General features: G+C 36.3%; 1 protein-coding gene across 1 annotated transcript in view; it reads left to right on the forward strand.

Moving 5' to 3' along the window:
- Positions 1-1,594: 1,594 nt before the first annotated feature.
- Positions 1,595-24,892, forward strand: part of LOC127652973 (zinc finger protein 569-like) — a 28,627-nt gene continuing 5,329 nt past the window's right edge. The window contains exons 1-5 of the mRNA XM_052139426.1: positions 1,595-1,821; positions 6,843-7,772; positions 18,840-18,907; positions 19,240-19,433; positions 19,506-19,627. Of these exons, the coding sequence (XP_051995386.1) occupies positions 1,740-1,821; positions 6,843-7,772; positions 18,840-18,907; positions 19,240-19,433; positions 19,506-19,627 (1,396 nt within the window). The 5' untranslated portion in view covers positions 1,595-1,739. The remainder of the gene's footprint in view (positions 1,822-6,842; positions 7,773-18,839; positions 18,908-19,239; positions 19,434-19,505; positions 19,628-24,892) is intronic.

Genomic DNA, 24,892 nt, shown 5'->3' on the forward strand with positions numbered 1-24,892 from the left:
AGTGTATCTTGTTTGAAAAAAAAAAAAATGATGTAGGAGGCCACTTATGGTGTGTAGCTTGTAGTGTAACTTGCTTTGAATTGTAGCTTTTAGCTTACCTTAACAATTTTTCTGTTGAGTAGTTTGAAGCTTAGCTTGCCCAGCACTGCCTTTCTGTGAGCTCGAACCAGTCTGGCCATTCTCTGTTGATCTCTCTCATCAACGGCATTTCCATCTGCAGAACTGCTGCTCACTGGATGTTTTTTGTTTTTGGCACCATTCTGAGTAAACTCTAGAGACTGTTGTGCGTGTAAATCCCAGGAGATCAACAGTTACAGAAATACTCAAACCAGCCCGTCTGGCACCAACAATCAAGCATCACCGAAATCACTGAGATCACATTTTTCAACATACAGATGGTTCCCACAAAGCAATGTTTTTGTAGCCCAGCTCCGGTCCACACAACCAATTGCATTTGGCTTGGAGCAAAGAATGACAGCCTTTGGGCATCCCAGATCCAGTTTGCCAACAAGGACTACACATGTGCCATAGCTTGACAAATGATCAAAAGCTAATAACCAGCCCTGCACATGCCAGGAAGTTTCAATATATATTATATTAATATATTATATCAGCTTCATTATTCTTTTTATGTGTGATTTTTATTCTTGTGCTTCTCTGAGCAGTTTGCAAATTTGTATTACAGCACTTCTCATATTACTGCCTCCATAAGATAAATTGCTTCTGTTGCATACCTCATTTGTAAATAAATGAATGAAAATGAACACCCAGCTTTATATAGCTATATCTTGACAGATATAAAGTATTGAATCTACACTTTGTAGTGTAGAATGTTAAATTGCCCAAACAGGTAATTGAATAAAGTAGGTACACTCTCTGAGTGATGAATGATTGATCATTAGTGATGACATCTGGTGTTAACAAGCAGATTATACTGATGGAAAGAGGGAGGGACAACATGAACAGGAAAACAAGAGATCAAACCAGCAAACACCACAAGATTTGTATCTGGACAATTTTTTTTTATTTCTCAGTATTGCACAGGAGGATGTTTGAAATGGCTCTAAAAACAATGTGGCCATTATGTAATTATTTTTATTTTTTTCATGTGTTCAGAATAATTATTTTTGGTTTAGCTCTTATTTAGTGTTGCTGAGGACATTTTATTGAAATGTTTCATTTGAATTCACCATTATGGTGATTAGTGTTCTCTATGGTAATGCAGGCAGTTGTGTAAAATGATGGGGAGCCCGTACGGAGTGGGCTTAGTTTGTCAAATTAAATAGCAAGCACTCTAAACAGAGAGGACTTCTGAAGAGAGAGATGTTACGTCTATGTTGTAAAACCTTGTGGATGTGTTTTGAGAAGACATATGTCTTGTAAACACACATTGTTCGTCCATGCCCACGAGGAAGCCATGCCTCCAGTTGAGCTTTAAAAGTAAAGAACCAAATAAATAAATAAATTTTAACCGCAAAGTGCTGTAACCTACTATCGGAGTATTGTGTTGTCCGGATGTCCGCCATGCTTTAGATAGGTGGCGATAATGAGCTGTATTAGTTTGCGATTCTCCGTTAGAAAAGAAGAAGATTCCTCGCGTTGAATAACAATGAACGCGTCAATTTCAGTTCTTTTAAACGCTGTTCCTGTGTTTATTTTCAAGTAGAAAGCGGGAGAATTGTCAGTAAATAAGCAAAACTCCAGGAAACAAGTGAAATCTGTGAGACACTGTTGTAAAGATGTTTGTTAAAGAGGAGAGTGAAGATATGGATTATCCAGAAACATGCAGTATTAAAACAGAACACACTGAGGAACAAACAGGTTTGTGTTCAATCTTCATTCTTTACATTCAGGGAAATGTGGTGGCTTTAATATAAAACCATGCGCTGAGAAAAACCTTGTAAGAGTTAATATTGCCATAGGGTCCACTTTTCTCAAATATTTTTTGTACTCTAGACAACTTGAATAATATTTCATTGTAATATAATACTGAATAATAATGCTGATAATAATAAAGGAAATTATTAGACCTACTACTTTTAGGTCTAATAATTACAGAAATATATTATAATATGTTATTATTATTATTATTATAATGTGTTTTTTTTTATAAATATAATTTCTTATCTTGTACCCTGGGTATAATTACAAAAAAATGCAAGAACCTTCAGTATATAATTATGAAGCACACTCCAGAAAGAATGATGTATTTATTAAAGAATTTACATCAGGTAAGATACTTTACGCTTGTACTTGTTCTTGTTAAAATGTATCAATATCACACAACTGAGTAGAGCTGCTGATGTGCAGGCAGCTGTAGAGTTTATTGAGCGCATACAGAGACTCGAGCATACTCTTCCAGAACGTCCTCAGTAGCACAGGGAAGTGTAATTAATTGATTAAATTAAATAATGACTGAAAAGAAGCTAATTGGATAGCTATAAAGAGTAATCCCTTGAAAATAAATAGTAATTTGTTACAACACTTAAAAGCAAAATTAAATCTGATTCTGATTATTATGATGGGTCACACCCAACACTCAGTAGCAGATTTATGTTCTTTACAGTGCCACTGAATGGACGTCAAAAAAGATAAAAATGTGAATAAATGAGTATAGTATTCTGAATAAGACACATCACTGTACCATTATAAGTGTTCTTTGTGAGTGAAATACCCTATCCTTTATTTACACGTAGGGCCTACACAATTGATTGAGACTATACCGATCTTAGAGGGGGATAATTAACTGATTACTGATATGGTGGCCGATATAGTTAATTTTTTAGCTTGTTTCACTTTCAGGTGAGACAACTTTCAAGCTTATATTTGCTTTGCAGGTTTTGCGGACATATCACCATCTTTGGAGAAGTAGTCCCACACATTACTGCCTGTTCGCTGTTGCTTTTAAGCCATCTTTAGGTGATAGAGGAAATAAATGTAGAGATAAAAGTTAGTTTTAACTGATCATATATTGTACATATTAAATATTGATCTGAAAATTAACAAGCTGTTAAAAAAATTTAGTGGAAAAATAACAATATTTCCCTCTGAATAGTGGATATAGAAAATGTATAAATAGAAAATGCCATTGTAATACTCAAGTAATAATACACCAATATTACTAAGCTTATCTAAACATCATCAGCAATATTGTGCTATTAATGTATAACAAAACAGTCACAAACAATAACTCATGGTTTGCTGCTGCCGAGTCAAGAGATAAACAACAGCAGCAGCGGTGTTACACCGTATTCTGCTATACAAGTTCAGGGGAAACTTTAAATGGTGGAAAACCAGACTTTTAAACATTACACTGTAAATGTGTGTATTAACTGGAATTGTTCGGTTGAAGGGGTACCAAACCGTGAATCCTTAAAAAAACAGTTTGGTGAATGCATGTTTACACATGGGCTTCCACTCAGCTGACAAGGTATGAAAGTCATGGAGAGTAAAAGATGGACATTGTTTATTTACTACCCAGCATTGCATCTCACCAACTAGGTAACAGCGTAGCGTGAAATCAACACTAGACAGACACAATCCAACAGCGCACCACTGTCTGCTGAGCTGCAAATAGATGCTCTGATGTTTACCTTTCAGTCTGCTACATTACTTAATGCACTGACAAACTATAGCTGGCTAACAGCAGACAGATGTGATAAACATGAGTGACATGGTTGTCAGGATAGGGTTAACATTAATTAGTTATATTGAAAAGGGAAAATTATGGGGTAATTGTTTATTAACTTTCCAGTATGTTTCACAAACTAGTTAGCAACTTACCGTGAAGACACCGCTTGACTCCGCACTGTCTGCAGAACCACCGTCAGGTCAGCTCTGTAAACAATGGAGTCGGAGTGCTCTCTGCTGGACAAACTACATTATGACACCAATTCTAAATCACCCCAAGTATTGTTTTCTGCATTATATGTTCTGAAAAAGTTTCTATATCTGCGCATATTGGAAAATATATACGCAGATACCGATATATCTGTTAAAGGCAAATATCGTCCGACTGATAAATCACTACTAATCAAGCATACATAGAGCACAAATTATGATTAAAACTTGCATAATATTAATATGTTGGGATAAAGTTATGCTTTTAAAACTGTAACCGGATTAAACGTTTTAATGTTGATTTAACCATCACTAGGTCATGGTCATGACACTGCAATACGTTTATTAGAAAGAAAATGTAGCACTGATATTTCTGTAAATCAAATATCCACTTTTTAATAATGTATTTTTTGTACAAAATCATGTTATCAGAAATAATTATTTAGGATCGTCCCCTTCTGAAAAACCTAACAAAATAAAAGATAAAATGATTAAAAAAAGTAAACATTTACTCCCATATGTTGGGTTCATATCCTGATATTTGTTTTAACATTATTAATATTATTATTTATAAAACTACATTACTTTAATAAGGGGGCATTATGATGGGAATACGGTTGACATAATGTTGGGACTCAACTTTAGTCTTTAAAAGTTAACTTGGGGGTGTCCTCATCTCCGAGACTCTGACATTGCTCCTTTACATTTTCTGGGAGTGTTGTGACATGATGAAGAATTCCCTCTATGCCATGTCTCGTCACTTCTGTCGCAGAGTTGAATAGTTGAGTCACATCCTGGTAAAACACTCATCCTGTTTTAGTCAAGAAGGTGGTTTGAAACGTATTGCTGTCTTTCAGTATTTTCTTTCCTTCTGTGTTTTTGTATACATATACACAGACGTTGCGAACGAGCATTAATGGGCAGCAAATTGAAACAATTAAAACTTCCAAAAGCTGTGAAGGCTCTGAGCCTTTGCTTTCTGTTAATGTCCCGATAGGCAAGCCTATATGTTCTATTATAAATTTATCATTCAGGATTATCAAATGTTAATTACACACTGCCTGGCCAAAAAAAAATAATGGTCGCTGTTTGGATTGAAATAAGAGCCTATAATTCGAACATTATTGCAGTGATTAATATGTTTCAGCTGGCAACAATGATTTTAAACCTAACTGATGCAGTGTGTAGCTTCTCATTTGTTAAACAACCATGTCGGAAGACATAAGACCCATGGTCGTGGAAAAGATGTTACTGTATTTCAGAAGGGGCAAATTATTGGCCTGCATCAAGCAAAGTCCAACGTGTTATTAAAACCTGGAAGGATAGTGGTGAACCGTCAGCTTCGCAGAATCATTTTTTTTTTAGACTGTATAACATGCATGTTAAGATCTACGAACTACGGCTCTGGATTACTCAGCTAATGTTTTTGGACTGCAATGTTATGGTTTTCACAGAAACTTGGCTCAATAGCACCATTCCAACCAGTGCGATTTGAGCTAGAGGGGCACAATAACCATAGAGCTGACAGAACGGCTGTGGACTCCGGTAAAAGCAAAGGTGGGGGTGTTTGCATTATGTAAACAGAACTTGGTACACCGATGCTGTTATTACCAAATCCCACTGTTCTGCTGATATTGAGTACCTCTTTATCATGTGCAGACCCTCTTACCTGTGATAAACTCTCTTCTTTCCTCAAGATAATTATCATATGGTTCATTGTCACATATCTTCCCAGTTTCCTGCTCGAAAAAGGGAATATTTTTTTATCATGAACATTATATCATGTATACAATGCAAGTGACACAAAATTACATTCACATATTGGACATGAAACCATGTTCACTCTCATACCCAACATGAAATTATACTTTCATAAATTATTCACGTGTTTGGTTGCATGGCATGTTAATATGTGATTAAAAATAATAATAGTTAATTTGTTGTTTTTACAACATGGGTAATGCATGTTTACGAATCAATATATCAAATTTCTGGGTTATAATCAGGTTAAATCTAATAATGTATCTACACATATCCAAGGATATAAGCTAAGATACATTTTAAGAAAAAACAAGAAAGTTCAGTCTGTGTGTTTGGAGAGTGAAACAAAGATTTATTCTGATTCCCATGCTTAAGGGAGTTCAAATAGTTAATTCTAGCTGGGAGTCTGTTTTGTTTCTCTCTCTTGGGATCATAAAACTATAGAGAGGAGTTGTCCTTCAGCCGATGGGCGAGCTGGGTATACCAGTTGCACGAGCCATTTGGTTGGGGGTTTATTTAGATTTACACAAGCCAGATTGAGAAGGAGGTTTTGTGTTGCTCCCACAAATCTTGGTACCTCTGTTTGTATGCCGGTGAGTTTGTTTAGCTGTGGTGTTTTATCTCATTTAACCAGACAGACACTGCCAATGTCCAGGAAGTTTGATGGCTCGAAAGATCCAAGACTGGGCATCTAGGGATTTTCCATAGAATTTCGCCTGTTGCTCTGTTGCCATATGGAGTGTGTCACTGCCTGGCAACTCAAGGTCCAACAGTACTGACCATATATTAACAATAAATATTAATGAGTAACATAAGAGTAGTATAATGGCTGTCAGTGTTTTTTGGCAGTTTAAAATTTAATAGGCAAACACTTTGCATACATATAGCTGTGATCACATATTTGCATGATAAAATAGATTTTAAGCTAAAATTATGTTAAAAGCAACTAATCAAGTTTTAATTTGATAAATGCTTTCAGCTCTACTTGCTGTTTGGGAAATTCATCAGAATACTGGCATTTGCATTACAAAGATAACAATAACAGAAAACAAGCACTGAGACTTGTGTCCAACTTTGTCTTTGAAGAATGTTGTTTAATGTAATTTAGAATGCATGCTATGTAGGCTACATATACAGTATGCATAGCCAACAAACAGTATACCCCACTTCTTGGTCATTTAAAACAGATAAATTAAATAGATAAAATGTCACATTTATTGATTTTCATATTTTCTTTTTAGATTTGATGCAAATGAAAGAAGAATATAAAGAATCAAATGAAGTGAAAGAGGAAAGTGAAGAACTGAATATAGTGGAGGAGGAACATCAGTATCAGAATCCTCATCATTTCATGAATGGAGAAAAGTCTTTTAGTTGCTCACAGACTGAGAAGAATTCCTCACAAAGCAATACTCAAACCAAAAATGATTTCACATGCCATCAGTGTGGAAAGAGTTTCTCAAAGAAAGCAAGTCTTAAGGGACATATAAGAATTCACACTGGAGAGAAGCCTTACACATGCCTTCAGTGTGGTAATAGTTTCACATGTAAAGGATCCCTTAATGTGCACATGATAATTCACACTGGAGAGAAAGCTTTCATGTGCCCTCAGTGTGGAAAGAGTTTCATTCAGAAAGGAGGTCTTGAGGATCACATAAGATGTCACACTGGAGAGAAGCCTTTCACTTGTCCTCAGTGTGGAAAAAGTTTCAGAAAAAGAGGAGGCCTTAAGGATCACATAAGATGTCACACTGGAGAGAAGCCTTACACTTGCCATCAGTGTGAAAAAAGTTTCACAAAGAGAGGAGACCTTAACGATCACATAAGACGTCACACTGGAGAGATGCCTTACACTTGCCATCAGTGTGGAAAAAGTTTTATTAATAGAGGAAGCTTTTATGTGCACATGAGAAGTCACACTGGAAAAAAGCCCTTTACATGCTTACATTGTGGGAAATGTTTTGTTTGTAAAGGAAACCATGACGTGCACTTGAGAATTCACACTGGAGAGAAGCCTTACACATGCAGTCAATGTGGAAAGAGTTTTAGTCGGTCACACATCCTAAAACAACATGAGAGCATGCATACTGGAGAGAAGCCATACCACTGCCCTTCATGTGGGAAAAGGTTCCGCCAATTAAGGTCTTTAAGAAATCATAGAAAAAGGCATTGTCAAGTGTTGTTGTAGTGAGCAAACTCTAGATATGTTATGCCATTTGTATGAAATTCAGAGTAACAGAAATAATAGAATTGCTCTTTTGAAAGAAACACTAACTTAAAGGCTCCTTTGCTACATTGCATTACCTGTAGTGATGAATCAGCAGTCCTATGAATGGGGTAGTAGGAATTAGAGTTAGATGATATAAACAAATAAAATTTTTCTCAATGTATTCAGAATCTACCAATCACATTTAGACTTCAAAATTACTGATCATCCACCTGTCATTAATTTTGTGATTCTAAAGACTCCAGATTGAATATTAGCCGTTTCGCTGGGATTTTCCAACTGCTAAAGCCATGGTCTGCAAAAAGCCTACAAAGCATGTGTGAGATCTCATTGTTAAAAGGTACAAATCAGCACAGACGTGCAAAAAAGAAAAAGCATTAGATATGCCATGTTGCACCGTGAAGGACATCATCAAGTGGAGAAAATGGGTCACCACAATGACATTTCAAAGAACAGGACATGTGTCCATGTTCAAAAACGAATCAGGGAGGCTGAATCTCTAAATAAATATTTGAAGCCCACTTAGATTTGCACTTTTCGCACCAAACTATGTTCATCTGTAGGAGACAGAATGTGTCTCCTTCCTGAGCGGTATGATGGCTGCATGGTCCCATGGTGTTTTATACTTGCGTACTATTGTTTGTACAGATGAACGTGGTATCTTTAGGCATTTAGAAATTTCTCCCAAAGGAAGAACCAGATTTGTTGAGGTCCACAATTTTTTTTCTTATGTTTTCTTGGCTGATTTCTTTTGATTTTCCTATGATGTCAAGCAAAGAGACACAGAGTTTGAAGTAATGTAATGTTCTGTGTGCACTTGCTTGCTTGTTTCTCCTATCACCAAAAAAATTCCTTGTGTATGTAAGCACACGTGGCAATAAAGCTCATTCTGATTATAATTCTGTACCACAAAACATTGTTTTACCTCAAAAATACACACTTTCTTTAAAATCAGATGATTACAACATGTTCCAAAAGGTTGGTAGAGTCGAGTGTAACCACTGTGTAACAACACAACTTCTTCTAAACTTATTAAGCATTTGGGCACTGAAGGCACAAGTTTGTTACGTTTAGCAAGCAGGTATCATGGACATGCCACTGCATCCACTGATGTAAGTTAAGGCTTTACTATTCAAAGCAGAAGCCATACATCAACACTGTCAAGAAGCTCCACTGACTTCTGTGGGCTACGTCTCACCTGAGATGGAAAGTAGGAGAGTGGAATCGTGTTTTGTGGACTTACGAGTCCACATTTCGAATCCAAGCTGTTATCAGCATCAAGTCAATTGCATGTTTCTGTCATGATATGGGGGTGTGTCAGTGATTGGTAATATGCACATGTGTACCAAAGTCTATTTGGGAGGTTGAGTATTGTAATTGAAATAACTAGACCCCATGTCCATTGCAATGATAAGACTCAGAAAAAAACTTGATGTGAAAATGCAGTAACTACAAAATCAAAATAATTCAAGCCATTTTTCTCAGTTTCAGTGTTGGTGTAGTTACTGAATTTGGTTTTCGTAAGGTAGTAAAGGGTATTGATATTTTTACCAGTGAAAGTAAACATGTAAAGTCATTTAGGTAAATATCCAGGAATTTAGATGGATGGATGTATATAGAAAGTGATCCCATGTCAGCACCAAAGTTAGTTTAGAGTAGTTTAAAGTGCAATGACAAACAACAAACTACCACAGCACTGTAAAAATATATATATAAAAAAAATTAAAGACAGCATCACTAATTTCAACGGGGGAAACTGAAGCTCAAGTCCCTCAAAACATTGTATCCAGCCATGATTGTGAATGGTACCGTCAGATAATATTGGCTTGGATGGTGCTTTACAATTTTGGTCCACTACCACCTTGAGTGTGATTTTGGAGCGCAGAGGGAGATGTTTGATAAGTGGGAAGAGGGAGCCTGTGGTACAATAACAGAAGCCACGTGGACACTGCGAAAGACACCACCAGGCTTCTTTATGGGCACTAAAAACCTATAGTATGTATTGCACCAAAATTTCTGTTATTACCATTGTCGTTCGTGTGACCATCTCTGCCCGCAGTGGCATAAAGCACCTCTAAAATGTAGAAAGTGTCATTGCTTTCAGCCAATGATAAAAATACTACTAATTTCTGGGGCTATATTGTGATTAGTTGGGGCGGTCTGCAGCCCACCCTCAGTGTTTGCAACACACAGCCCCAAATTGTTTGTAACAATACACAAATTGAAATAAAATTCACATAAAAAGTGAAATATTGTATTTAATACTGTGTTTGCCAAATGTTTGATTGGGTGGGCTCAGCCCAACCCTGCTCATTCCTACATTCGGTGCTGCCTTGTAGGCTCCCCCTTGAGGGATTCTGTCATGCTGTTTAACTGGGAAGATGAAGAGAAGCGCTTCTAAAACTTTGTGTCCTACTTTGTCTTGAATGTTGATTACAGGTACACTCAGTATCTTTTTTTTTATCATCTTAGACTTACAATGACACGTTGCGGCTAGGATGCAGCTTCATTCGAGATCAATAGTTTTCAGTTACCTTTGCCATTATAGAAGTTCACTATTTAAAGGCAGCCATGATTCATTTAATCCATGAGTGACAGTGTCCAATAACACAGTGTGGTTACTGAGATTAAGATAGTAGAGTATGGCTGGTCATGTGATTCTAACATGGCATGACCAATGAGATAAAACAGCTTTTATAAACTTACTGATATGACTCTTTTTCTCTCATGTGAGTGGTCAAGATTTTGTACATGATTTATCACTTTTTTCTGTCTTGTTTTCTTGTGATCACGACATAACAAAATCTTGTTTTCTTATGATGATGACTTAATTTTCTCGAGATCACAACATAAAGTTGTTTTGTCAAGATAACGACATACAAATTTCCTCAAGATCATGACTTATGTGCAAATTATTACTTATGCATTATTCTGGAGACGTCATTCAGTATGGCAATGTCAGAGGAGCAGACATCTGTGGAGACAGTTAGCTAGACCAGTTAGCTAGATTGATGCTATCATCAACTACATCGCTGACCAGCTACGAGGATCTGGGAGACTTCATGGATAACGGATGATAACGGAGAGATGCAGGTCAGCAGACATGCGAGTCACTAGAGCCCTTGTGTATGAAGTGCAATCCTCTCTGGACCCAGAAGGCATACAAAAGAGAAGAGCTGAAAGACTCAGCGAAGGCATTACAGTGTACCGGGGCCAAAATACATGTGGCACATGAACTCTTATGATAAACTTACACCTTTTGGCATTGGAGTTAATGGGTGTATTGATGTTTTTTCACACATTATATGGATGCAAGCTAACTTCACAAATAGTAAACCTGAAGTCATTGCAGCTTACTTCATTGGTGCCATGAGTGAGATCGGATCTTGGAAAGAATGTGCATGTAAATAGATTACAGTGTTTTCTGTGTGAGGATGAAAATTATGCCCTTAGTGGACTGTGTGTCCTCCAAGAACACAGTACTGCAAATCAAAGGATTGAAAGCTGGTGGGGATATTGTCGAAGACAGAATGTTGACTATTGGAAAGACATGTTCCAGGAGTTCCATTCAGTGGTGATGTTGTCAACAAGGGTCTCATACAGGCCTGCTTTCTTGATGTCATTCAGGTAAGTTATAGGCTAAATATTACTATATCCAGATTGCCTGAGGTTGTCTTTCAAAATCTTCTCGTAGTCTTCCTTTTTAATGATTCCTTTGACCCTGATGAGATTCCCAGTTCCAGACGCACTGAAACATCCCCACAGTATTATACTCCCACCTCCATGTTTCACTGTGGGAACGGTGTTCTTTGGGTTGAGCGCCTCTGCCTTCTTTCTCCAAACATAGGCAACATCTCTATGGCTAAAGAGCTCTAGTTTTGTCTCATCTGACCAAAGGACACGTTTCCAGTATGCGTCATTTTTCTCTAGGTTGTCCTTGGCAAACTTCAGTCTAGCTTGGAGGTGTCTCTTCTTCAGAAGTGGAGTTTTTCTTGGTCTGCAACCTCGCAGTCCATTCCTGTGCAGGGCTCTAGTGACTGTCTTCATTGAGACATCAATCCCAGACTTGGCTAAATCATTCACTTGTGTCTTGGCAGTTGTTCTTGGGTCTTTAGAAACCTCTCTCACTGGTTTTCTTTCCAAGGTTTTTGAAATCTTTCACTTCCTGCCTCTGCAAGTCTTGTTCTCCACTGTGTGGGTCTCTTCAAACTTCTTGATAATACTTCTCACAGCAGTTCTTGACACCTGAAGACACTTTGATAAACGTGTATATCCTTCTCCTACTTTGTGAGAATTAACAATCATTTTTCTCAAGTCCAAACAAATGTATTTTGTCTTTGCCATGATGATACCTTTGCAAGATACTAATCCTCAATTTGAAGTGCAACTTTAATGCTTGGGGGATTAATTAGGTTAATAAGTGATTGGATAACAGCGGTGGGTTCCATAGCCAATCAAACAAATCATTTCTTAAGGGGGCTAATAATATTGACCTTAGCAGTGTTTTATTTTTTTTTAATAATTATTTTATTCCAGGCTAATTGAAATAAGGCTTTCTCCAGAGGAAAAATATAATAAGAAATACTGTGTTAAAATACCCTTGCTCTGTTAAACATCACTTGGGAAATGTTTGAAAAATAATTGAAATTTCATAAGGGGCTAATAATTTTGTCTTCAACTGTATATCATATTGTTGTTGTCTTTGTTGTATTAAAACAATAAGCCACTTGAGTCCGTGCGGCATTCCTTGTTAAAATGACTGTAACGTAATGTAAAGCACGAACTCTCGTGGATTATTGCTTCATTTAACATTTGTTGGACAAATATTAAATTCCACTGCAAATTACTTAAACTTTATAAATAGGCTAAATTAGCATGTATGAAAATTGTGTATTTGTATAGCCTACTGAAGTCACTGACGCTGTCCGTACTGCATAATTGACAGGTAACAGCAACATCCAGTGAATATAGCAGCTACTCTATTTGAAAAGTCATCACAGTAGTTGGTCAAAGCACTGAGTGGTTGAAAGCAGGTGGTTATAAATGTTCCTGTATGATTAAATTAGATAATCGTGATAATTATGTTTTTCAGTTGGACACTGTTTAGGCTGTCATATAGGCTACTCAAGGAAACGACCGAGATAATATTTACTCAACCAGCAAGAAACATCTGTGAAGTACATGGCTGAACTTGGCAAGCCAGGTATATGTTGCTGGATGTAATCAATGCAAAAGGTGGACAAAATAACAAAAATACATGCTTGTGCATATAAAATGCACAAGCATTTAAGTTTACTAGTGAAATAGTTCAAATACTGAAAAAAAATAAATAATAATAATAATAATAAAAGGTACAAAATTGAATCTTCTGAGGTTCCTGGAGATTAAAACTGTGGGGCAACCTTACAGATTTATTTTAGAATATTGTATTTATAAATGTTTTATATTAAGTCTCTTCATGCTCTTAATTTAGAAGAAAATGTCTCTAGTCCATGCTTTCAATAGGTGGCGGTAATGAGCAATATTAGTTAGCGGTTCTCCATCAGGCACGAAGAAGATTCATCTCGCTGAATGGAAATGAATGCGTCAATTTCAGTTCTTTTATTTACAGTGAAAACAACACGTTTTATTGTAGATTTTAAACGCTGTTCCAGTGTTTATTTTCAAGTAGAAAGCGGGACAATTGCGAGTTGTCTGTAAATCAGCAAAACTCCAGGAAACAAGTGAAATCTGTGAGACACTGTTGTAAAGATGTTTATTAAAGTGGAGAGTGAAGATATGGATTATCCAGAAACGTGCAGAATTAAAACAGAACACACTGAGGAACAAACAGGTTTGTGTTCAATCTTCATTCTTATAAAGTTTAACAGATTTGAGGTCTGTAGTTTTAAAACCAAACCAGAGGAGCTGAACCTTTGTAAACAAAGCAATACAGATAAGTAAATGCACAAAACTATTTTGAAAATGCATTCAAGTGATCATAATTTGAATTGCAAACATCTTCCAATTTTTTTGGAGATGCAAAACCTGTCGAGAATTTGCGTTTTGACGTAACGTGCGATTTTTCTATTAAAACGGCACGAGGGTTTGTAAATCATTATTACTAATTCAGTATGAATATTAAATATAATGACCAGCGGTGAAAACAGTATTACAAATATTTACTTGAGGAAAAGTATTGATAAAGAAAAAATATGATTTATGCAACAGTAAATAGCTGATAAACCACTCGTGCAATTCCTTAATTTTTGAAAATTGTATTTAGTATTCACACTAGAACAATAGGACATTTTTGTTTTTGAAAGAAACTGCTTCTTTTCACCTTGGATGCATTGAATTAACAACAAACTGCCAAATACTGCCAAAAAACACAAGCAATTTAGCTAAATATTATTAATGTTTGAAATGAGCATTTAAACTGGTATTTATTAAAAAAAAAAAAATAAATCCTCTCAATGGTGAAGCACTATATTCAGCAGCCATTACTCCAGTCTATTACTATCACCTAATCCATTTTCATGTGCAAATTTTGCATTCAAGAACATTTTCTCATTATTAGAACAGTTGATAACACAGTCTTTTTCTAGTTTCTGAGATATTGTGTTCTTACAAGTTGATTTACACTTGAACGTCAGATTTTGGTTTTAAAAAGGGGCAAAGAGGCTTTGTGCATTCCCACAGTCAAATGGAGATGGACTTCAAAGACACTTAATCATTAATCTTACGGCCCTTTCCCACTGCAAGAACTAATGCCCATTTGAAGTACTTTTACCTGGAACTAGTACTTTATGTAGTTTTCCCACATGAGGAACTACAGAAGGAGGACTGTTGGTGGTGCTGCAGCCTGTGATTGGTCAAACACGTATTAGGCACAAAGCAATGAGAATCGTACAAATTTGCTACATTTGCTGTGCTAAATTTGACAATTCCTTTAATAGAAATTACATAAAACCAACAAGGTATGAGAAGAGAATCGCCTGGTTCACAAATTACACGTGTGTTAGGGGTGAGCAGAGCTGCTGTGTGACTTCAATAGGAAACATGCTTTGTGTTTGCATAGCATATGTACTGTGTGACTACAGAGAAAATATAGTGATTTCTGAATTACTACATTGTTTTCCCCCCTGGTATGATGGACATAAATAGATTTGTTTTTTTGAATGTGAGTAACTGAAATATATTATAAACTGCCATAAAGACATTATTTTAAGTAAGTAGATCAGTACTGTATTTTATGTTGTGTCAAAAGCATTTATTGTAAAAGATTGTGTTGATAAATGTGTTTATGGCACATTTTCAACATGTTTTATGCTGAGTTTAGCATGTGTAACTAGGTTAAAATAGTAGGGTGACCAGACGTCCCGGTTTGACCCGGGCGAGTCCCGGTTGTAGGAGGTGTGTCCCGACAGTTCTCTAAAAATGTAAATATGTCTGGGTTTCAGCTGGTAGGCTCACTGATTTTCTTCTTCTTAAATTAAATATCCTCATTGTCCTTCTCAATTATCTCTGGTATCGTTTACAGAGAAGAGAAGCAATTTGGATGTCGCACGTTGATCTGTCGGTGTAGTTGGCTGAGTCTGAAAACTGAAAATAAGGTGCTTTTAAGAGTTCCTTTCATTCAGAAACTCTGTTGGTTAAACTGTTAACTGATTAGGCAGCATGTCAGCTGATTACGTCTTTTTTTGTTGTTGTGTGCGAATTAATCACACATGCAAAAAACATTAGAAGAAAAATGGTCGACACTATTTCATTTACTGAATTAATGCTAGTTAGTGGTCGAGCAATATGGGGTTTTAATCGCGATGCAATATCTAGAGAACAGGGTGACTGATAAGCCGATACAATGGCAATATATCACACAATTTAATATAGTAAACAACAAACATGAAGCTAACAAACAAGTAATATAAAAGATTATAAACTCTTATTTAGCACTATATTTACTCAATTTCACACAAAACTAAAAAATTATATTGTATTTTAAATGGTAGATAGCAGTTTCTTCTGATTTCTGTTTAGTCAACAGATTTTAGTAATGTATTCATACATGAAGAAATTGTTAATATATTAGGAAGAAGGAAACTACAGTACACACAGTAGTCCAGCAACCATGGATAACTTGTCCACATTAGCAATCGCATTTTCTAAAAAAAAAATTAGAATCAAACCAATTGTACATACAGAGCATAGTGAATAAGACATTTACTTACAGCACACGTGAATCGTTTTCACCTTAGGCTGCATCCGAAAATGTAGGCAGCTGACTTGCTGCCTAATCAGTTAATGGCTTAACTGAATGAATGGAACTCTTCAGGAAACTTGTCTTCAAACAGTTTGAAAAGCACCTTATATTCATCGTAACTCCGTATACAGCCTCCGGTTTCGGACACAGCCTTAAAGTTGCACCTACGCACTTGTGCGAATCCAGCACGAGCAGCAATCTCCTGACAGTTTAAACGGCCTGGGTCGGATTGTCACGGCTGACCATCATGATTTTTAATCACAGACACTTTTGATCCTGAAGTTTTTGACTCTGGCTGATAGAATACACTCTTCAGATGAAGATATTAGATGGGTGCTCGACGGGAAGAAAACACTTCGTGAATTACCTATTTTTAAACGAGATGCATGCATATTTGCAGATTTATGAGTGCTCCACAGGATGTTGGATTTTCTCAAATCCAACATCCTGTGGAGGCTGGTTTATTACATCTGTTTAATTGAGAAATGTGCATATTTGCAGACGGTATATGACATATAGTTTTATTGCTATTTGCCTTTTATCATTCGAAAAGGAAGTTAAAATTGAACTGCTGAGGAGAGTCTGATAGAATACGTGCTTTAGAGGTAAATAAATGAGCGCTCAACCGGATGTTGGATCTGCTGAAGTTGTGTGAGGTTGGTTTATTACATTTGTTTATACAAAATAGGCGCATATTTGCAGACAGTATATGATATTATCACTAGGCAAGACTGTTAACAGTTATAGGGAACTGTTGAGGAGAGAGAGGGAGAATGAAACAGGTGAGCATTTTAGTAACATGATGCACGTAACACCAAAACTAACTGTGACTGGTCGTTTCCATGTCTCAGTCGCTTCACGTGCAAGCAGTTGATTTTTGGCGCCCCCCAAAAAAAAAAAATCAGCCAAACATGAAAAGTTATCAGACGATGCCGATAATTAAAGTCAGAATATCGGCCGATTTATTGGCCTATGTGATATATCGTTCGACCACTAGTGCAAGTGAGCTTCCTTCTGGATGCTGACCACAACATTGACACTTTATCTGACTAAAATAATGAACAAAAACAGGAAAGAAATGACAGATATTTATGTTTACCTCCCTTGTCAAAAAGTCCTAAAGTGTAGAAGACCCACAAATATTAGAGAAGAATGACTGTACATAGGGCCCAGTCATGTCTTATTTAATGTTGATTTATGAGGAAAGAATCAACTAATTTAGATTCAAGAATTGTAATAAATTATTTCAACACATGAAAGCCACGACAATACACTGACTTATTGATATTATCCAGAATTTTTGTAATGGTGTTTACGTATTTGACACTTAAACCCTGTCTTCGTGTCCTACACATGGGCGGGTACCCGACGGATGCACCGATCGATCAGCCGTCTCAAGTCTGTGATCGTCCGATCGTGCCTAGAATCAGGGCCGGTCTTTTTTGCAGCACACTGCTGTCAATCGAGCAAAGAAACTACATTTGAATTTTTACCTTAAATATATAAATTATATTCATGCTTCAATGAGCAGTCCACATGCTTATACTACTCCAGACTCAAGCTGTAATAACAACGATATACCACATTGTTTTTGAATTAATTACAGTTGTATATAGGGTAACAATATTCCCTGATAACAGTGGAATTTGGCTAAATTCGTTGGTGAAGCAGCTCAGACAATGTGCCCAGACCAGGCGCTGTTCAAACAGACAGAACCCAACAGACTGGAACCAAACATGAAGATCTTGAGACACACATTTTCAAGTTGAACATATTTCCTGACAAAGCATTCAAAAAAGAATTTTAGTCTAAAAACGCTTATAAGAGAGCAAGACGCAACGGCTAAAAACTGGCACGTCCTGATTCTGCCGAGTTAGACGCGTTCCTGGGTCAACAAGGGAGGTGCTGTAAAATTGATCAACCAATCAGATTCATCACGTGGCATCATCCAGATTGAGCGCCACTTTTTGAGTTTCTCAGCCTTCAACGTCTCTACTTCATTTCACAGAGGTAAGTGCAATTTCTTTAAAATATATCATTTCAGATGCGTGTCTGTATCTACAATCAGTGTAATGTATTAACTTTAATGTACCGATTAATTCATTACTAACGTCGGATCGTTGATTTATATCACTTTTCGCCTGCATTAGTTTAGCAGACCCTTATACTAATCCTTTAGCAAAAGAGAAGTTAAACACTTTCATGGATGGGACCAAATACCAATAATGCGGGTTATTCAATCACTGTATTTAAATAATAATATCAATACAATATCTAGTATAAGACAAACTGTCTGTAATCTACCACTATGTAATAATAATAATGAAATATCTTGTGTTGACCCAGGGACATCTTTCCTTATTACTCATCTAATATAAGACAAACAGTAATCAATCACTGTATTTAAATAATCATAATAATAATACAATATCCCAAAGAACTAATCGATGAGCTTGACTGTACATCCGGGTTTACACTGGCTGATGCATTTTCAAGGTGTGCACAGATCAGGGACAAAATGCGAAGTAGTTTAGAAGGTGTATTTGTTTATTTTTTAATGAATATTACAGCCTGATGAAATTAATTCAGTTAAAATATCTAAAATCACGTGCCACTATTTTCTTACATTTTAGGAAGATATTTTAAATACAGCATAGGGTGCACAAGCATCAACTTTCTGTTGTTTTGATATGACAGATGATATGTACTTAACCTGTGCTACAATAATCTTGTAATACTGGTAATTGACTATGAGTTTTGCTTATGCAGCACAGGGAAGAGAAGCAGAGGAAATCAAAGCAGAAGAAGGAGAAAGTGAAGAGGAGCAAAAGGTTGCTGTGAGTGGGCAAGAGAAAAACATAGCCAAGAAAATAAAAATATAAGGTATAGAGGAAGAAAAGATACCTGAGGAAAAAGAAGAGGACAAAACAGCTCAGGGAGGAAACTATACAGTTCTGGGAGGGCTGTCAGTGCCAGGCACCAAACGAAAGTACACTGTAACCCAAGATGAACTGAAGAGAAGAATCATGGCAGAAAACATGTCTAACAATCTGTTAAGAAGCCTGATTAGGGTTTGTATATGCTCTATATAAACCTTATAGCTATTTGCTATACTTTTAATTTAGAGCAAAACATTTATAAAACAGTAACATATTGGTTTTACCTAAAGGTTCGTAAAGAGGATCTCCCTGAGGAGCTCCGAGAACAACGGCCGATGAAAGCAAAGACAAAGATAAGCATCTTCTCTGCTCTCAGTGAAGGGGAGGCCACAGATTTGGCCCAGGAGCTGGGAGCCATGCTTGGGCGACACGTAAACCTAGACATGATTGCAAGTGTTCCCAGTGCTGAGGCAGACGTTGCAAAGTAAGTTGATTTCCACATCTAGATTTTTTAAACTTGCATCTTGCTTACAAATCTGTCCATTAATATTTACAGGAATATACTCTGCACTCTCCAGCGCTTGCTAAAGGAAAAACTGGGAGAGGAATCACATTTTAGTCTGCTGACGCATACGTTTGGACCACAAGTGGTAGATGATGTCATCCCATTTTTAATCAGTCAGTTTAAGTAGAGGTTCACTGAGCCATTGAACACAATAACAAATGATTGTTAAAATGTAACAAACATTGTCATCTCAGTTAAGCAAGTAATGTTACATTTAATTGGTTTAAATATACAACATATCACTGTTGCAGAACACATTCAGACAGCTGAGTAATGTAAAACGTTCATGGCTTATTTAGCTTTATTTACAATTAAAGATGGCATTAATATTTTTTTTTTCAGATTTCAGATGTTGTAAAACAACGTTCATGGCTTATTTAGCTTTATTTACAATTAAAGATGGCATTAATATTTTTTTTTTTCAGATTTCAGATGTTGTAAAACAACGTTCATGGCTTATTTAGCTTTATTTACAATTAAAGATGGCATTAATATTTTTTTTTCAGATTTCAGATGTTGTAAAACAACGTTCATGGCTTATTTAGCTTTATTTACAATTAAAGATGGCATTAATATTTTTTTTTCAGATTTCAGATGTTGTAAAACAATGCATGTAAAAATACATATAGTAAAATAAACAAAACCAAAAAACAGCTGCCTCCTTCACTTCATTTCTCATACGCACACTTACATTTAGCAAGTTCATTTTAAATGTATATTTTACATTGTCACAGTGCCTTAGTTTATTTTTTCATGTCTACATTCATTTTTAGAATTTAGTTTGTCATCTTTTGAAGTTCTTTCCATACTTTCGTTTCATGTTTTTTGCTCTGTGTGGAAACAATGGTCTTCTCTTTCTTGTCAAGTCTGTAGTTACTGCTGGAAATGCTGCTGCTGTTCTAGTCATGCTGGCATTTGTTACACTGTCATGCAGGTTTTTAATTTTCTGGCTAATGTGCTGAGGAATTGTCTGCTATTTCTGCAAACTCTCCAGTATTTCATTTAACATCTGCACTTCAGTTTTAGAGTGGATTGCTGCAGTGTTTATATTTAACTGCATTGACGTGTCTTCTTGCCACAAAGTAGGTACAGCTCTTGCTAGTATGACATCAAATAATTCACTTGCCAGTAGAATGCAAGCACATTTCTCATTGTAAGAGTATGTACAACAGGTACATTGAAATGTCATCGCAGAAGTGTGATAAATACTCTCATGAGTATAGCTTCATTTGCTTAAGTACACTAGCGTGTGCATTTATTTGATGATCCATAACAGGACATTTTTGAGAGTCATGTTTACTCAACAAATCAGTAACTACAAGGTGTTTACAGCGATGTCCTCTGATTCCTATTGGGCAGCTACAAAAACTTTCAGATGGACAAACTTTGTAGGACAGTCAGGGGTTTGTTCTGATGGAACTTCATAAAGGTACGTGTCATTGGATATAAGATTAATGCTATCTTGCCAACCTTTTTCCACCAATCTAGAGGCAGATTTAAGTATTCCTCCTGACTTCAAAGAGGCATTTTTCATTCTTCCAACTGCCTGCAAATCGTGAACGACCTGGAAGTATCCATCGGTCTTCTTGATGAGAATGCTGATAAGATCATCCAGTGTACGGTTCCTAATGCCACCCAAAAACTGATATTTTAGGCGATGGAAAAAAAACGAATTGGACAAGCAAATAAAAACAATGCATGTTTTAATGGGATTGTGTTAATTTGATCTTTTGATATGATAACTACATTCCAAATGCTTGTGATTCTATTACATTAATTTGCATTAACTCATGATCAAGTTTCATGAGTTTAATTTCAAATATTACCTTTCAACAATTTTGTTTGCATCGGAGTCAGCATGGTTGTAGCACTGTCCAAAGTCAGACCATGTGTGTCCTATTTCCAGCCAGTGATCCTTGAAGTATGAGCAAAGAGCTGGGAAATCTTCAAACCTCTTGAGGAATTGTTCAGCAGTTGACGTAAAAACGTGATGCTATTTTAACACAATTATAAAAAGCATAAGTGATTTAATGTTAAATGTAACTGATTTAATGTTTATTTTAAAATAGTAGTAGTACAATTGAGGAAGCAAAATTTTATTGTTCATTTTACACACTGTTGCACAAAGCTTCATCTTTCTGACGAAGGAAATTATTTCTATTCTAACATCAGTATTTGATGGCCCACTGACTCCAGAGTCTGTCTTTGAAACCCAGCGGACAGCAGCCTGAAAACAGAGACAATAAATAACTTTGGTACATTTTTCAAATATAAAGAATATATAAATGTGCATGTATACATACTTACATAACATGATACCAGCAAAGGAAGATATCTGACTCTGGGAAGACTTTCCGCAAGGCATTCATCTCACACATATCCTTGTCCACCATAAAGCACCTAGAGGAAACAAAATAGCATACAAGAAGGATGAAGAAACAATAGCCGTGTTAACTATATATATATATATATATCCTTCAATAAAGATAAATACAAATGCGCTATATCTTACTGCATATTGTTTTTGAAACTTGGAACTTGTGAAAAACTCTGCCAGTGGAGTAAGACATAATGGATCTATATTAAAGATACATTCTCTGAAAACAAGTTTCTTGTTTTAAGGATGTAATAACTATGGTAAGTACATGTAACATAAGTAACAAGGACACTGTAAAATAAAGTGTTACCAAGAAATGTTATGGCAGGGCAGTGATATCTCTGGGGCCAGACCAATGATTCTACTTCAAGTATGTCAATTTAAACAAACTTAAAATATACATACCTTGGTGCAGCAGGACACACTCTCCTTAACTGATGTAAAGCTATCTCTAGTGTGGCCTCTTTCTCATTGCCTGTTACTATAAAAGCGACTGGAACTCCATGGCCATAGTCATTTCTTATAGCCAGGGTATAAAGTGGAAAATTATACTAGTTGACGCAATGAGTAGCATCAATCCAGAGTATTATCTTCAAGGATTGTGTACAGATAGTGGAAAGGAAAACCATTCTGTCTGGGAAAGTAAGGAAGATTTTAAGGTAATGCTGACAATTTTCTGACTTTGATATTATGCTAAACCCTATCACACTAACTAAAGCTCTGTGAAGCTCTGGTGAACTCCATGCCCAAGAGGGTGAAAGCAGTGCTGGAAAATAATGGTGGCCACACAAAATATTGACACTTTGGGCCCAATTTGGACATTTTCACTTAGGGGTGTACTCACTTTTGTTGCCAGCGGTTTAGACATTAATGGCTGTGTGTTGAGTTATTTTGAGGGGACAGCAAATTGACACTGTTATACAAGCTGTACACTCACTACTTTACATTGTAGCAAAGTGTCATTTCTTCAGTGTTGTCACATGAAAAGATATAATCAAATATTTACAAAAATGTGAGGGGTGTACTCACTTTGGTGAGATACTGTATGTATATATATATATACACAGTAGTATGTATATATATATATATATATATACAGTGGTGTGTGTGTGTATATATATATATATATATATATATATATATGTGGGTGTGTGTATATATGTGCGTGTGTGTATATGTGTGTGTATGTGTGTATATATATATATATCAGAGTTTCCGCTAGAAAAAAATGGTGCCGGTCATTTACGGACATTTTGATGATATGCCGGTCAAATATATCGCCTCTTAATTAGTCAAGTTGAGGAAAACTGGAGGCAGTCTATGTAACTTAAAAAATGACACAATCAGGCCGTATAGAATGCAACATATTATTATTAGCTTAACTTTCAAATAGACGAAAAAAAAAACATGAACGTCCGATTGGCGTCAATCAACGCCAATTGTTTTTTACTGTGGTTTCACACACATTCACTTTTTGAAACATTGAGGCACGGATGTACCTAATACAAATAAATAAAACATCTCCAGTTAACTAACAGATCATTCATTTAGTCCGATATTAAATAAGAGATCTAGCGCTAAAATCTGTTGTTTTTGAAATCAAGCTGAGCGCTCGTGTCCGCTGCTATCAGTTGCATGGACGACGCGCTGCGCGAGTTGCGCAATCTTCACTAGGACGCGCGTTTCAATCTATCGCCGTTGCGGAGACTCTCTATTAATTCCGGTGAAATCACAAAATAAAATGCACACAAACGTGTCCCTGCTTGATATAGACTGTAACCATGCACTGATGAACATAGGCTATTCAGTTTTGATGATAGAGAAAAAAACTGCACGAATGCGCGGATTAGAAGCACTGATCTATCTATAATGAGATGTTCCTGATTCACCATCGTCTGGCCTCTGAAAAAAGCTTTTAAAGCTAGTCTGCCTGGGCCTGGCCATATTTGAAACGTCTCACTCAATCGTTCGTTGTTTAGGTCTATATTGCAGCCGTTTTAGGCGTGCGCTTTATTTGAAATGCAGCATGCGATGTTGTTTCATAACTTTCAAACGATAGAGCCTGTTCCTTTATAACATAGCAAGAGATCGGTGTATTTTTGCTTTATACATTTTAGGCTTATTCTCAAATTCAGATTGTGTTAGGGGGACGGGATTATTAGGCAATTTTAATCGGACAATTTGACCGGAGAGATTTAATTTTGTCGGACATTTAATTTTTTTTACCGGCCAATGTCTGGTAATTACCGGACAACGGAAACCCTGCTATATATATATGTGTGTGCGTGTGTGTGTGTGTGTGTATATATAGAGAGAGAGAGAGAGAGAAAGAAAGAAAGAGATGTGTGTGTATGTATATGTGTGCGTGTGTATATATATAGATGTGTGTGTGTATATGTATAGATATAGATATATAGCCTAAGCTGTGTATTGCACATAATTATTGCTCAATGGGACAGTTTTAAATATTCATGAGAAAAAACTGTTCCGGTGCCTGACCGTTCTGATGCTCAGTGCTCTGTAGCGTAGGCCAGAAGGCAACAGTTCAAAAAGGTAATGAGCAGGGTGAGTGGGGTTGTTACGACCAGCTCGTTTCAAGCCGTAACTTAAAAGAGGATCAGACAACAAAGTCTAATCAATTAAAATGGTTTTAATTAAGCAAATACTACAATAACCAATAAATAATAAACATGAGTCTAGGGATAATGAAGGAAAAACAAAGAGTTAACAAACAATATAACTGTGACAAAATCTTTGTGCCACATGATATAAGAAAAGTGTCAATGAGGTCTTACATACTGAGACCAGCCAATCCTAAGAAAAAACTATCCCACAGAGAGTCTCTTCCCAAATAACCCACAACATTCTTATATATTCAGTTATATATTATAACTGTTCGATAATCATCTCGGAAATCTTCTGATTATCGGTGTGATAAAATGGCATCGATCCCAAGTGTAATGTTGCCCTTTTAAATGTTTATGTATTGACACATTTATTA

Source organism: Xyrauchen texanus, chromosome 12, assembly GCF_025860055.1.
Source record: "Xyrauchen texanus isolate HMW12.3.18 chromosome 12, RBS_HiC_50CHRs, whole genome shotgun sequence".
NCBI classification, from domain to species: domain Eukaryota; kingdom Metazoa; phylum Chordata; class Actinopteri; order Cypriniformes; family Catostomidae; genus Xyrauchen; species Xyrauchen texanus.